The 15,142-nt window shown below is 38.9% G+C and overlaps 1 protein-coding gene across 2 annotated transcripts; it reads left to right on the top strand.

Annotated features, from left to right (window-relative positions):
- Positions 1 to 223: 223 nt before the first annotated feature.
- On the top strand, positions 224 to 8,787 carry Tmem254 (transmembrane protein 254). 2 transcript variants are annotated; one of them, XM_076834375.1, is made up of 4 exons: positions 224 to 749; positions 2,490 to 2,593; positions 2,800 to 2,859; positions 8,373 to 8,787. In XM_076834375.1, exons 1-4 carry the CDS (start codon positions 282 to 284, stop codon positions 8,491 to 8,493), a joined length of 753 nt encoding a protein of 250 aa, XP_076690490.1. In that variant the 5' UTR covers positions 224 to 281; the 3' UTR covers positions 8,494 to 8,787. The 2 variants fall into 2 exon arrangements, with proteins under 2 accessions (XP_076690490.1, XP_076690491.1); XM_076834376.1 differs by having other exon boundaries at positions 224 to 371; positions 8,373 to 8,754.
- Positions 8,788 to 15,142: the final 6,355 nt, after the last annotated feature.

Raw genomic sequence — 15,142 nt, 5'->3', positions numbered from 1 at the left:
GAAAGCACAGAGAACACGGGCAACCTTGAATCTGGGGGATAAGAAGTAAAAGGAAAGCTGAGAAAATACTTATTCAGAAGATCCAAGAGGTTGAGCGCCCCAGGGTTCAATCCCAGGTGCCAAAAAGAGAGAGGGGAGGAGGGAATGCACTAGAGAGACTGATTTCTGTCTTCACCCCGCGCGGTGGCGCACGCCTCTCCCTCGCCCAGCCCAGGTCCGACCCAGCTCCCACCCCCGCGCGGAACTGGGTGGCCACTCATTCCCCTGGAGATGCTGCAGCGATGTCGACCGTAGCAGGTGGTGCAGCCTACTTCCGGAGGGGCAGTCTGTTCTGGTTCACAGTCATTACCCTCTCCTTTGGCTACTACACGGTAAGGGCAAGGGCCACCCACCCAGGGAGCAAAGCTAGTGCTGCAAGGTCTCAGGACTCGCCTGCAGGGGGTCCGCGCAGGCGCAGTCCTGGCTCCAGCGCGCTTGGATGGGGTGGGGAGGGCCGAGACCTGGGGAGGAGATGCCGAAGAATTAGTCCTCAGCAGGGCCTTGGGCGGGTGCTCAAGGCTCTGAGAAACCGGCTTGCCGTGCTTTCCCTGTGTGGACGCCAGCACGGCTCCCCACCCGGGAACTCAATGCCTGGGTCTTTCAAGATGGTGGAGGGGAAGTCGGAGACCGGCAGGGATGCTACCTCCTACTTCCGTGTAGCCAGACCCTTGCCCTCGCTGGTCACAGCCCTGACGCTGGGATACTTCTCGGTGAGTCCTGGGGCGGGCGGTAGATTGGTTTGGGCCAGCCAGGCCCTTGCGCGAGGGTTGCTGTGGGAATGAGGTTCTGCGCACGCGCTCCTGACGGCTGCCGACGTTACTGGTGTAAGCGGAAGTTCCCTGGGCTCTTGGGAAATCTTCTGCTTTAGAGGGCTTCTGCCCTTGTGTTCTGGCTCCCTGTACAGTATTCAAGCTTAACCGAGTCTGAGCCTCTCACAAAGAGTAAAGAAGTCAAGTTGACAGACTTCCATAGCCCTGTCAGCTCAGGATAGGACTTCCGAAGCAGAATGTTTGAAGCAGTTGGAATGGCTTGGAAAATGGGGATAAAGCTGAACAATGGGCAGGTTTAAATTGCTCAAAAGAAATAAAGAGGATATAACTAACTGGGCATAGATGTGGCAGCAAGAAAGCTCTACAGAGGAAGCACGTCTTTTGTAGGGCTGAGAGTTTGTTTAATGGGAAAAATGCTAGGAAATACACTGGGAGCTAAATTGATGTAAATATGAAGGAAGGCAAAACTATTTGACTATTGCCCAGGAGAGATTCTGAAGATTGGGGAGTCCTCATGTCCACGCTGTTGTTTGGTGTCAAGTGTGACCACCACTGTCCTGATTTCCCCATATGTAAAAATGAAGGCATTGAATTGAAACTTTTCAAAGGTGCATTTCTGTTGTGCTGTTTTGACTCTCTGATTAGGTGGAATCCAAAGGGAGGAAAGCTTTGAGGACTTCACATGGGGCTATCATGGAGCTGTATACTTTCTTTTATTTGTTTTTGTTTGCCCTGATAATTCATGCTTTGTTTTAATTTTATATGGAAAAGAGCATCTTGGGAGAAATAGTATTTCTCTTGACAGAGATGAATGGACAATAAACTTTGACACTGTTGACAATTCTCAAAAAACTAAGCAAAACTAAGCTGGTAGAGATTACAACATAGGCTGAAGAAAAGTTGATAATTTTACTATAGAAACCTCATGTGTTTAAGCAGTTGCTATTATAACTTCACAAAGTGAATCTTACCTATTTTTCATCTTATAACTTCACAAAGTGAATCTTACCTATTTTTCATCTTTGTGCAGTGGATCATTTCCAGTTTTAAAAGTACACAAGTGAAGGAAGAGACAGAAGTTTTACATTAAATGGGGCTTTGGCTCAAGCTGTAGTTTCTTCAGTAAAAAGCTAGTCAAGGAACATAAACTGAAAAAAATGTTAATGACCTCTGTAAAATAATGTTTTGCTGAAATTCATTAGTAAGATTAGGAGTTGGCCACCCTGGGCACTGAGTCTAATAACCACATAGTTTCCTCTGCATAAACATCGCAGTATAGTCACTTTTGTAAATTAAAATTTAAAAATGGAGGACCAGAGCGGGAGTTGTGACTCTGATAGAGTGCTTGTCTACAGTGTGTGAGGCCCTGGGTTCCATCCTCAAAACCACATATAAATAAATAAATGTTTAAAAAAATAAAGGACCAAGGGCTGGGGATATAACTGGGTTGATAGAGTGCTTGCCTTGCATGCACAAGTCTTTGGGTTCAATCCCCACCACCACAAAAAAAAAAAAAAAAAAAAAAAAAAAAAATGAAGGTCCAAATAATGCTGTTCAGAGTTTTTACAGTCTGAGTTGTTTTGTAGAATCAATATTATTTCATAGCTGCTCTCAAAAATAAATAATTGCTGATCTTTTAAATGATCTAAAAGATACTTTGTACTTCTGCTTCTCTTTCAGTGTGTTGTCCTCTGGCCTCAGAGTGTCCCTTATCAGAGCCTTGGACCTCTGGGCTACTTCACTCAGTATTTGGTGAACCACCATCACACCCTGCTGCATAATGGGTAAGAAGAACTGCAGAAGCCAGTTGTGGACATTACAGCCCTGGTCTCACTGGAGACCTGAAAAGCCTGCAGTTGCCGTTAGATATCTAACAGTGTTGCTAGTTCACATTAAGACACCTTTCTTTTTTAGATTTCTGTGTTAGATTTCATCAGTTGGTAGCTATCACCTTAAACTAGTCAAAATGTTTTTGTTTTCCCTGTTTCAGGTATTGGCTTGCCTGGTTGATTCACGTGGGAGAGTCCTTATATGCCATGGTATTGTGCAAGTAAGTCTTTGCAATAGGTCTTTGTCACCTTTCTCATGGTATCTAATGGAAGATGAGAGTAGCCACATTTCAATAATTTATATACTTGTAGGATAAGAACACTCTCAGGTTAGATCTGAATCCCCATACCTAGTACTGAACCTGACATGGAGTACTCAGTAAATGTTTGATGAATAAATTCAGTTTGTTTGTTAATGAATCACTTATTTAGTTATCTAATTGAGATGACTTTTGTTATGTTTTCAAAGCTGTGTGGCCCCAACTAGAACAAAAGGTTAGGCTTCCTTCTAATTTGAAAAAAGAGCTAAGTTATTGATGTAGGCCAATGGTTCACAGTCCTAGTGTCACAACTGAGTCACCTGAGGCACTTTTATGAAATATACAAGTGTGGTTTCCAGCCCCAGAGATTCTGATCTGGTAGGTCTTGCTTCAGACATAGGAATATGATCTTTCTTAAAGTTCCAAAGATAATTCTGGAGCACAATACAAGTTAAAAGTCCCTAAACAATGCCCGATTCATCAGATTCCAGTGTAGGTTAATACAGTGTGAAAGTACTAGAAAAAAAATTCTCTTTACATTTGTGCTTTGCATAAGCAAATACAGAAATTATGATACAGAGAATAAGATGATTATCCTAATGCTTAATTTCTTTGAAATTAATATCTTTGTATGACCCAGATTAATTATTACTTCTATTATTGTTGTATTCTGAAAGTGCAAAGTCGGACACTGTATTACCACTATATTTTAATAATAAAAATAATTAACATTGATTGGGTGCATACCATGCAAGAAACTGCTAAGTATAGATTATGGTATTCTATCTTCTTGTTATTAAACACACTGGGCTTTCTACCAAAAGAGCAGAAAGCAACTATGTTCTTTTCACCTCTCTCCAAGTAAATTTACTCCATGAATTTTTCTGTCTCCCCTGCATGCCCACTATAGTCCTGGATGAAACTCAAACAGATCTGTGGGTTTTTTAATCACTGTCTGTAATTGTCCACTCTCATCTAGTCTGTTTGTTAAACTGTAAGCTTCTTCTAATTCAAAATGTCAGCTCCTATCCAGCTACGGCTCAGGAGCCTGCTTTTAGCTTCCTTGGAATGGTAGGAATGGTTAGGGAAACAGGCCCAGTCTCTTGATCAGTTATTTGGGTGCTATCTATGTTGCAAATTCAGTGTAGACTCTTTTTCTCTAGAGGGCCTTTGGTGAATTGGGGGGAAATTGCTTATCTTGTGGATCTCCCTTTGCATTTCCCTTGATGGTTTTTCCTGATGCCTCCTCCAGCATGCTACTTTGCAGTTTTACCTCTAGACCTGTTTTGAGAAAGACTTTTACCCTTTTATTGAGATCATATCTGTGCTTCATTTGGGCCTTTCAGGCAGGGTTCTTTCAAAACCCACCAGGTCCAGTACTCTTCTAAAAAAATCTGTCTGGCTGATTTCCTTATCCTTCCAGTGTGATAATCTGCAAGTGTGTACAGTTCCCAGTACAGCTGGTTTCTTTTCTCTTTCACCCAGCAGACTAAAACAGTCTTAATACTTTTGAGTCAGATACTAATCCTTTCTTCAAATCTCAAGGGCTCATGTCAATCTCTCCAACTGGTTCTCTTGAAGCCATTCTCTGGAGTTGACACAGAAAATGTTAGAGCATACTGGTACCTCTTTCCAATGGCCTCTTCAGCTTCTCAGTGAAATCTTACCTTGGAGTTGTTTGGCCCAGTCCTTGAACTTAGACTGCCAGAGTATAGATGGCGTTATTATAACCATCTTATCCTTTGAATCAGAATTTCTGTATATGCTTATGCAAAGTACAAATATGCAGAGAATCTTTTTCCTAATACAGGTTAAAGAGAATTTTTAAAGAGATCTTTCTCATGTGGTATTAACCTATACTGGTATCTGCTGAATAGGGTCTAGTCTGGGGGCTTTAAACTTGCATTGTGGCCCAGAATTATCTGTATAACTTTAAGAAAGAACATTCCTATGTGTGAAGCAACACATACCAGATACCAACACATACCATATCAGAATCTCTGGGTATGGAAACTAGATATGCGTATTTTGAAAAAACTCTTATTTTGTAATGGCATTTGGAACCTCTAATGAAAACCTAAAGACTCAATTTAACATTCTTTTATCAGTCTTTTGAAGAGCAGAGGGAGGTTAGACATGGAGAAGTTGATTCTTGAAATCGTGGCCTAATCTGTTGGAATGTAAATCAGAATAAATACTCCTTTTGAATTATAAGATAAATGACAGAATAAATAAATAAGTGAAAACCTGTAGTACAATTGCAGCCTCCCAAATTCTACTACCCAGAAATAGCTACATGTAACATTTTTGGTGGATTCCTTTTTTCATGCATGTGAATTTTTTAATTGAATAAGTAGTATGCACAAAACAGTGTGGGTACTGAACCCAGGGCACTTTAGGGTCCCACGAAGTTGCTGAGGCTGACTTTGAACTTGAGATCCTCTTGCCTCAGCCTCTGGAGTTGCTGAGATTACAGGCCTGTGGCACTGCACCCAGCTGACAATATCCTTGATTCTAGATAATTATGAGGGGCAGAAAATTAAAATTTACTGAACATCTGGTATAAATTCAATACATTTCTTGTAAATTCCTCTTACCCAGAGATAAGATTGGACGATGTTTGTCTTTATGTCAACCATAATCATAATATTAAGCACCTTTTCCATATTTTTAACAATTTCATGGTAAAGCTAGGGATGTGGCTCAGGGGTATAGTTTTTATCTAGCATGTGCATGGCCCTGGATTTAATCTTCAGCAATCAAAATAAATAAATCAATTTCTTGGTAATGTCAGGTGCAGTAGTACACTCCTGTAATCCCAGTGACTGGGAAGGTTAGGCAGAAAGATCTAAGTTCGAAGCCAGCCTCAGCAACTTAACAAGACCCTGTCTCAAAATTAAAAATTAAAAGGGCTGGTACAGCCCTAGGTTCAATCACTAGTACTGCAAAAAAAAAAATTAAATGAAATGAAAATTTAAAGATCTCCTAAAATCCCCCAAAATAGTCATTATTAAAAGTTTAATATTTATCATTATGATTTATGCGTTTATAAATAATTTTACACATACATAGAACTTCTTCTATTAACAGTTTTCCATTGTTACATATCCTTGTTTTTCTGTGTCTATTCATGTGAATTGTACTCCATCCATTAATATTAGTGCATAGTGTTCTATTATGTGAATGTGCCTTAATCTATTGAAGGAAGTCCCCTTCTGATCAACTTTTTAAGTCTCTAAATTGTTTTGCCATTATAAACTATATTGCAATAAATATGTCTTTGGTACATTTGGCCTACACCACCCACACTAACACTTTTGTAATTGGGTATTTGCCCTTTTCTTACCCATCTATAGGCACCTTTTTCTTTTCCCCCTTTATTTATATACTTTGCCACTTAGATGTTTTGCAAATATTCTTTCTCTGGGTCTTTTTCTTCTGGTAGATCTTTTGAAAAATAGAAGTTGATCAGTGTAGTCAAATTTATTATTTTTTTCTTTGTATTGAAATGATGAAAGTATTCTTTAACAGTGTCTTCTAAAAGAGTTTTACAATTTTACCTCTCACATTTATGCCTTTAATGTACCTGGAACTCATTTGGGAGTGGGAAAGATGTTTCTGACGTCACCTTTTTCCATATGGATGCTCAGTCCTCCCAGAGCCATTTGTGATTGTCTTCAGTCTCCATTGATGTACCTGTCTTATATCATATGTATATTTGTGTATGGCTATTTCTAGGCTTCCTGTTTTGTTCCATTGGTCTGAGTGTTCATTCTTGGGTCAACATGGCTCTGTCAGTAGTAGTGGCTTTATGATCATTGACAGCTGATAAAGCACGTCCTCTTGCCTTCTTGTTCAAGAAGGAGGCTGCTCCTGGACTTTTACACATTCTTATGCCTTGTCATATGCTGCAAAAGCAAAAATCTAAACCTGTTGAGATCTTTATTGTATTTACCATGTGAGTTAATTTGAAGAGAACTGACATTTTCATTCCTGCATCTTCTAAACATGAAATGATCCATATCCATCTATTAAAATCTCCTATAATATATCAATAAAGTTCTGTAATTTTAGGAGGTATTTCACATCTTTGTTTATTCATTTATTGACTATGGCCAGCTGTTTCTACTTTCAGATGATATTATAAGTGACTTTTCTTCCTTTTCTAATTGTTTGATGGTAGTCTGTGTGGATATCATCAATTTTTATATATCACCCTGATATCTAACAACCTTGCTAGGTCCATTTATTTATTTAGTCCATTTATTAATTCTAATAGTCTCTACATATGCAATTGTGTCTAGATAGTTGCACTTCTTTTTTTCGATTTTATGTACCTTTGGTTGGTTCTTCCCTTTGTGTGCTGGCTGTATTTACAGTGTCAACTGAAAGTGGTGGTAGTAGACATTATGCATGGTTCCTGATCTTAAAAGAAAGCCTTCTGCCAGGTGCAGTAGCACAAGCCTGAAATCACAGTGGCTTGGGAGGCTGAGACAGGAGGATCACGAGTTTAAAGCCAGTCTCAGCAATGGCAAGGCGCTAAGCAACTCAGTGAGACCCTGTCTCTAAATAAAATATAAAATAGGGCTGGGAATGTGGCCCTCAGTTCAATCCCCAGTACAAAAAAAAAAACTTCTGTGTGTATCATGTTACAGGAATTGTTTCTTCTAGAGTTCTGTAGACCTCTAGTAAATTTAGGAAGCTCCATTGTATTTCTAAGTTTGCTGAGAATGTTTATTAAGAATAGATGATAAAATTTATCAAATGCTTCTTCTGAATTTACTAAGATTCTTTATGGTCCTTTTAAATCTGTTAGTGTAGAAAACTATATGCTTTTATATGTGATGTTTGTTTTAAATAAAAAGACATCCAAGTGAGATTTATATTACAGATGAAACTAAAATTTCCTTCAATTAGATCATTTTTCTTATTTATTAATTGGAGTTTTGTTTTAGGCAGTTTAATTTGAAAGACTCTGTGAGCAGGTGTTTATTATTACTGTGCACCAAGCTCTTTCCTAAGCCCTTTGGTTAATTATCTTACCAATCACCTCAAAATTTGGTGAGTTAGAAACTACTATTTCTATTTTTCAAATGAGAAAACTGAGTAAGTTTCCAGGTCACAGCTAGTGGGTGGCAAGCTGGGATTCTCTTCTGGTCTGTCTTCAAGACACTTACTCTGAAGCCCTACTAGTGCTGATAACCTATCCACTGATCAGGATCACATGAGAAACAGTTGTACAATACTGTACCCAGAGAGCAGCCAGACTGGTTCCCAGGGAGGTGTACCACCTAAGATGCATTTATCAGAAAACAAGAGAGATGAAAAGTAAATGAACCTATCTTTCACCTTCAGAGAAAAACAGCAAAATAAACCTGAAAGTACATGGAAGTGCTAAATGAAAAAAATAGAGAAGTCAGTAACCCCCATAAAATGACAATTCTGGTGTCTAAATTTTGTTCTTTCTTTTTCAGGTATAAAGGAATCACAGACAGTCGGGCTCAACTACTCTGGTTCTTGCAGACTTTCCTCTTTGGGATAGCATCTCTCTCCATCTTGATTGCTTACAGGCCAAAGCGCCAAAAACACAGTTAAAGGAGAAAGTCAAAACTTCCTCTCCACTTTCACATTCAGACTCTCTTTTGGGGGGTGCTATGTTTACTTGATGATATTTCTACATTCTAAAAATTCTGTCCTACAAAGGTATTTAAGACCCTCTCAATGTTCATTTTTCTTCCATATGCTCGGGTTGAGCTTGAGTAGACTAGTTGTTATCTAAGAAAGAAATAAGAAAAAACTCTGGTTTTCTAAGTTCTGCAGAAAACTTGAATGACAGCAATCTTGCAGCCTCTGCCTCTAAGGCCCTTGGCTGTGCTGGTCCCTCTCTGTCTTCAGGGCTGAAAGGAGTACTAGATTTGCTTGCTGGTGGGCCTGTACTCCCTGTTTCTGAGTAAAGCATCTCTTCTAAATTTGTTCTCACCTTTCTGAACCAAAACGAAATGACACATCCATAATACATTTGTTAGACAACTGTGAGGCAGGATCTTATCTCCTCAACTAAGCAATTGTGTAAAGGCCCAAAGGACCTGCCAAGAACCCAGAGCAGAGGACCAGGGCAGGGTCTCCCTGATGCTGCCGGTCAGCAGTGATCCTTCTCTGCACATGGCCCCAGGGACACAGTGCTCTGTGGTAGGCAGAGTGTGATGGCCACTGCTAGATTGTCCCTTCAATTCAAGGCCACAACTCAGGCATCTGTCCTTTTCCCTGGGGCACCTGTTCCCACCTGTGCATCAGGTGGTCCTCCTCCAGTGTCACTGACAAAGGAGGGAAGCACTTCGCTTCCACTTGTTCTGTTTCATTCATTCCATGTGTCCTCATCTCCTAGAACAGCACAGGACACCTTCAGTAGTGGTGCCACCTTTCTGTGGGTCCTCTGGGGAAAAGTGGATTGTTCCCCACTCTCCTGCTGTCTGTCGCTTTCTTCATCCAGCCCTAGCTTACTCAGTCACACCCACATTCCTCTCTAGAGATGCTAACCTCTGGTTTTTCCAACTGATTACTACCTCCCTGATTAACCTGAATGTACTTTATTTCTACTGGCCTTTGGGGAGAGAGGTTCCCTATCTCTGTCCCTTTACCTTGGAAAAATGGCATCATCACACTTAGGAGACATTAGGGCTCCTTCTGTGGAGAGCATCTGCTTGTTCTCTGGAAGCTATTTCTCATTTCCCTTTGGGATTCCTTGGGCAGTTGTTGAATCAGCATACATTTATAAGAAAAAACTCTCCCCAAAAAGAAAGCCCCCATGAGAGATCATGAGCTATGAATTGTTTTTAGTGGACATAATTTTTTTGCAAATATATCTCAGTCTTTCCTGATCTTCCTCTTGGAGTAGGGGTTACTTTTGAGTAAAGAAAAAAATTTGACCAGGAGTTAAGCATCATGGAGATCCAACCCAGATTTTTTTTTTTAAAGCATAGCTGTCTCCAGATGACCCTAATAATGACAATAATGGTGCCCCAGAACAATGTGGCAGATGATTAAATGAAATAGACTAACTCAAATAAAATGCTGTGACTTTCTCTACAATGAAATGGATTTTTTTTTTGTTTTGATCAGTGTTGATATTATCACACATTTTATTTTTCTCGGTAGCTCTAAATGGAACTGTTGGCACAGTTCAAATATCAGTTTGGCGTTCACTGATTAAGAAATGCAGAATGCCCTGGTTGTGGGGTGTGTAGTTCTCCATTCCTGTGTGCTCGCTGAGTCTCTGGGTTGGACACCAGTGTCTCTTTTTCCTTGTATGGTTGTTTCCTGTTTGTTTCTGTTTTCATTCAACATCTGATAAAATCTGTGCAGCAGGTGAAGTGTTCTGGCATTTTTAAAATGCCAAACCTAAAGAAGTCCTATAATCTTATTTGTGGCATTATTATGGCTTAGAACCAAAGGGGATCTTAACAGGTGCTGCAGGTCATTCATTTTATAGAATCATAAACTGCATCCCCACGAGAGTGACCTACCCAACATCTTCCAGAAAGAGGCAGAACCCTGAGCCTTGTATTTCCCCTTCCCGCACAGCCCAGGGATTTAGAAGTAAGTCTGTGAAGCAAAAAGTAAACAGAAAAATGGAGCCATCTTGGCTCTGCATTAGTCATGGTGGTGATAAGGGAGAAACAGATCTATGTTGAGATGAATGAGAAAAGGCCAGAGGCATCTTCATGGAAGCAAACATGGAAGATGAAGAGACTGACCTGTTTTCTCATAAACCCAAAAGATTTCCAGAGCATGTATAGTTTGGAAGAACAAAAAAGAAAAAAAAAATGACCTCACATCTTAATAGAAGTATCAACATATAAACTAACATGGCCTCCATTCACATGTTTATGAATCCAAGTCTGAACATGTTTTATAAGTCATGGTGTTAACAAGCCTTACGTTTAAGAGGCTAAATTTCAGATGTGTTGAGGCTTTTTAGGAAAACAACTTGCTCTCTCAGAAGGCCCTTATGTCTTTACAGTGAACATACACAAAAGAAAAGAAGTTAGAGGATAGAGTGCAACTGCAATTTTATCTTGCGAAGGCCCTTCCTGGAGTTTCCTTAATTAAAGCTCTAAGTTTGATGACTTGGTTAATAAATACCATTGCCCTGCAAAGGAACTAAACAGACACTTCTCAAATGAAAAAAAATATGAGTGGTCAAAAATTATATGAAAAAAAAATGTTTAACATTGCTAGTAATTAGGAAACTGCAAACTAAAACTACACCAAGATTTCATCTCCTGTCAGAATGGCAATTATGAAGAATACAATTAACAAATATTGGTGAGGAGGTGGGGATACATTGCTGGTAGGACTGAAAATTGGTGCAACCACTTGGAAAAAAAGTGTGGAGAGTCCTCAGAAAACTAGGAATGGAACCACCTTTTGATCGAGTTATTGCATTCCTCCATATATATCCAAAAGATTTAAAGTCAGCACACTTTAGTGACCAGCCACATCAGTGTTTATAGCAGCACAATTCACAATAGCTATGCTATGGAGTCAATCTGGGTGCCCCTCAACAGATGAATGGATAAAGAAAATGTGGTGTATATACACAAGCCATAGACAATGACTTTATGGCATTTGCCAGTCACTGGATAGAATTGGAGACTACCAGACTAAGTGAAATAAGCCAGCTCCAAAAAGTTAAAGGTCTAATGTTTTCTGATATGAAGAAGCTAATCCAAAATAAAAGTAGGATAAAAAAAAGAAAAGAAAGATCAGAGGATTAGATAAAGGAGAATGAAGGGAAGGGAGGAGGGATAAGAATAGGGAAAGACAGTGAAATGAATCTGACATAACTTTCCTATGTACATAAATGGATATGCCTTAGTGAATCTGACCATCATGTACATCCAAAAGATACTAATTTAAAAAAAAAAAAATCAGCGTAGAGGGAAGGGAACAGTGGGAGGGAAGAAGGGAGGAGAAGAGGAAATATCAGGGACTGAATTAGAACAATTGTATTTCATGCTTTTATAATTGTGTCATGGTATATTCCATCATCATGTATAACTAAAAGAACTAATAAGAAAAGATGATTGCTTTATCTATTTCTACAAGAAATGCCGTTGGGGTTTTGATTGGCATTGCATTGAACCTATAGAGAACTTTTGGTAATATTGCCATTTTGATGATGTTAGTTCTGCCTGTCCATGAACAGGGTATATTTTTCCATCTTCTAAGATCTTCTTCTATTTCTCTCTTTAGGGTTCTGTAGTTTTCATTCTATAAATCTTTCACCTCTTTTGTTAGGTTGATTGCCAAGTATTTTATTTTTTTTTGAGGATATTGTGAATGGGGTAGATGTCCTCATTTCCAGTTCAGAAGATTTGTCGCTGATATACAGGAATGCCTTTGATTTATGCGTGTTGATTTTATATCCAGCCACTTTGCTGAATTCATTTATTAGCTCTAGTAGTTTCTTTGTAGACCCTTTTGTGTCTTCTAGGTATAGGATCATATCATCCGCAAATAGTGATAATTTAAGTTCTTCTTTTCCTATTTTTATGCCTTTAATTTCTTTTGTCTGTCTAATTGCTCTGGCCAGTGTTTCGAGAACTATATTGAATAGAAGTGGTGAGAGAGGGCATCCCTGTCTTGTTCCAGATTTTAGAGGGAATGCCTTCAGTTTTTTTCCATTTAGAATGATGCTAGCCTGAGGCTTAGCATATATAGCTTTTATAATTTTGAGGTAAGTTCCTGTTATCCCTAGTTTTTCTAATGTTTTGAACATAAAGGGATGCTGTACTTTGTCGAATGCTTTTTCTGCGTCCATCGAGATGATCATATGGTTCTTATCTTTTAAGCCTATTGATGTGGTGAATAACGTTTATTGATTTCCGTATATTGAACCAGCCTTGCATCCCAGGGATGAATCCTACTTGATCATGGTGCACAATCTTTTTGATATGTTTTTGTATACGATTTGCCAGAATTTTATTGAGGATTTTTGCATCTAAATTCATTAGGGATATTGATCTGTAGTTTTCTTTCTTTGAGGTGTCCTTCTCTGGTTTGGGAATCAGGGTGATATTGGCCTCATAGAATGAATTTGGGAGTTCTCCCTCTTTTTCTATCTCCTGAAATAGATTATGGAGTATTGGTATTAATTCCTCTTTAAATGTTTTGTAAAACTCTGCTGTATATCCATCCGGTCCTGGGCTTTTCTTGGTTGGTAGTCTTTTGATGGCTTCTTCTATTTCCTCCCTTGATATTGATCTGTTTAGGTTGTTTATATCTTCCTGATTCAATCTGGGTAGTTCATATGTCTCAAGGAATTTATCTATGCCTTCACTATCTTCTATTTTATTAGAGTATAGGGTTTCAAAATAATTTCTAATTATCTTCTGTATTTCTGAATTGTCTGTTGTGATGTTGCCTTTTTCATCCCGTAAGCTAGTAATTTGGATTCTCTCTCTTCTTCTCTTTGTTAGTGTGGCTAGTGGTCTATCAATCTTATTTATTTTTTCAAAGAACCAACTTTTAGTTTTGTCAATTTTTTCGATTGTTTCTTTTGTTTCGATTTCATTGATTTCAGCTCTAATTTTAATTATTTCTTGCCTTCTACTGTATTTGCTGCTGATTTGTTCTTCTTTTTCTAAGGCTTTGAGGTGTAGTATGAGGTCATTTATTTGTTGGCTTTTCCTTCTTTTAAGGAATGAACTCCATGAAATGAATTTTCCTCTTAGTATTGCTTTCATAGTGTCCCAAAGATTTCGATATGTTGTGTCTGAGTTTTCGTTTACCTCTAAGAATTTTTTAATTTCCTCTTTGATGTCTTCTGTAACCCTTTGTTCATTCAGTAGCATATTGTTTAATCTCCATGTGATGTAGGGTTTTTCCTTTCTCATTTTATTATTGACTTCCAATTTCATTCCATTATGATCAGATAAAATGCATGGTAGTATCTCAACTCCTTTGTAGTTGCTAAGAAATAGATAAAGCAATCATGAAATTCATATGGAAAAATAAAAGACCCAGAATAGCAAAAGCAATTCTAAGCAGGAAGTGTGAATCAGGAGGTGTAGCGATACCAGATTTCAAACTGTACTACAAAGCAATAGTAACAAAAACAGCATGGTACTGGTACCAAAACAGGCGGGTGGACCAATGGTATAGAATAGAGGACACAGAAACCAATCCACAAAATTACAACTATCTTATATTCGATAAAGGGGCTAAAAGCATGCAATGGAGGAAGGATAGCATCTTCAACAAATGGTGCTGGGAAAACTGGAAATCCATATGCAACAAAATGAAACTGAATCCCCTCCTCTCGCCATGCACAAAAGTTAACTCAAAATGGATCAAGGACCTTGATATCAAATCAGAGACTATGCGTCTGATAGATGAAAAGGTTGGCTCCGATCTACATATTGTGGGGTCGGGCTCCAAATTTCTTAATAGGACACCCATAGCACAAGAGTTAAAAACAAGAATCAACAAATGGGACTTACTTAAACTAAAAAGTTTTTTCTCAGCAAGAGAAACAATAAGAGAGGTAAATAGGGAGCCTACATCATGGGAACAAATTTTTACTCCTCACACTTCAGATAGAGCCCTAATATCCAGAGTATACAAAGAACTCAAAAAATTAAACAATAAGAAAACAAATAACCCAATCAACAAATGGGCCAAAGACCTGAACAGACACTTCTCAGAGGAGGACATACAATCAATCAACAAGTACATGAAAAAATGCTCACCATCTCTAGCAGTCAGAGAAATGCAAATCAAAACCACCCTAAGATACCATCTCACTCCAGTAAGATTGGCAGCCATTATGAAGTCGAACAATAACAAGTGCTGGCGAGGATGTGGGGAAAAGGGTACTCTTATACATTGCTGGTGGGACTGCAAAGTGGTGAGGCCAATATGGAAAGCAGTATGGAGATTCCTGGGAAAGCTGGGAATGGAACCACCATTTGACCCAGCTATTGCCCTTCTCAGACTATTCCCTGAAGACCTCAAAAGAGCGTACTACCGGGATACTGCCACATCGATGTTCATAGCAGCACAATTCACAATAGCTAGACTGTGGAACCAACCCCGATGCCCCTCAATAGATGAATGGATAAAAAAAATGTGGCATTTATACACAATGGAGTGCTACGCAGCACTAAGAAATGACAAAATCATGGAATTTGCAGGGAAATGGATGGCACTAGAGCAGATTATGCTAAGTGAAGCTAGCCAA

The sequence above is a fragment of the Callospermophilus lateralis genome, chromosome 15 (genome assembly GCF_048772815.1).
Source record: "Callospermophilus lateralis isolate mCalLat2 chromosome 15, mCalLat2.hap1, whole genome shotgun sequence".
NCBI classification, from domain to species: domain Eukaryota; kingdom Metazoa; phylum Chordata; class Mammalia; order Rodentia; family Sciuridae; genus Callospermophilus; species Callospermophilus lateralis.
This window is presented reverse-complemented; position numbering and strand designations above follow the sequence as displayed.

Excerpts from the sequence above, each read along its gene's own strand:
- Tmem254 (XM_076834375.1), top strand. The coding sequence starts at position 282 with ATGTCGACCGTAGCAGGTGGTGCAGCCTACTTCCGGAGGGGCAGTCTG. Across the intron at positions 750-2,489 it reads TGACGCTGGGATACTTCTCG|TGTGTTGTCCTCTGGCCTCA; the intron begins GTGAGTCCTGGG and ends CTTCTCTTTCAG. Across the intron at positions 2,594-2,799 it reads CACACCCTGCTGCATAATGG|GTATTGGCTTGCCTGGTTGA; the intron begins GTAAGAAGAACT and ends TCCCTGTTTCAG.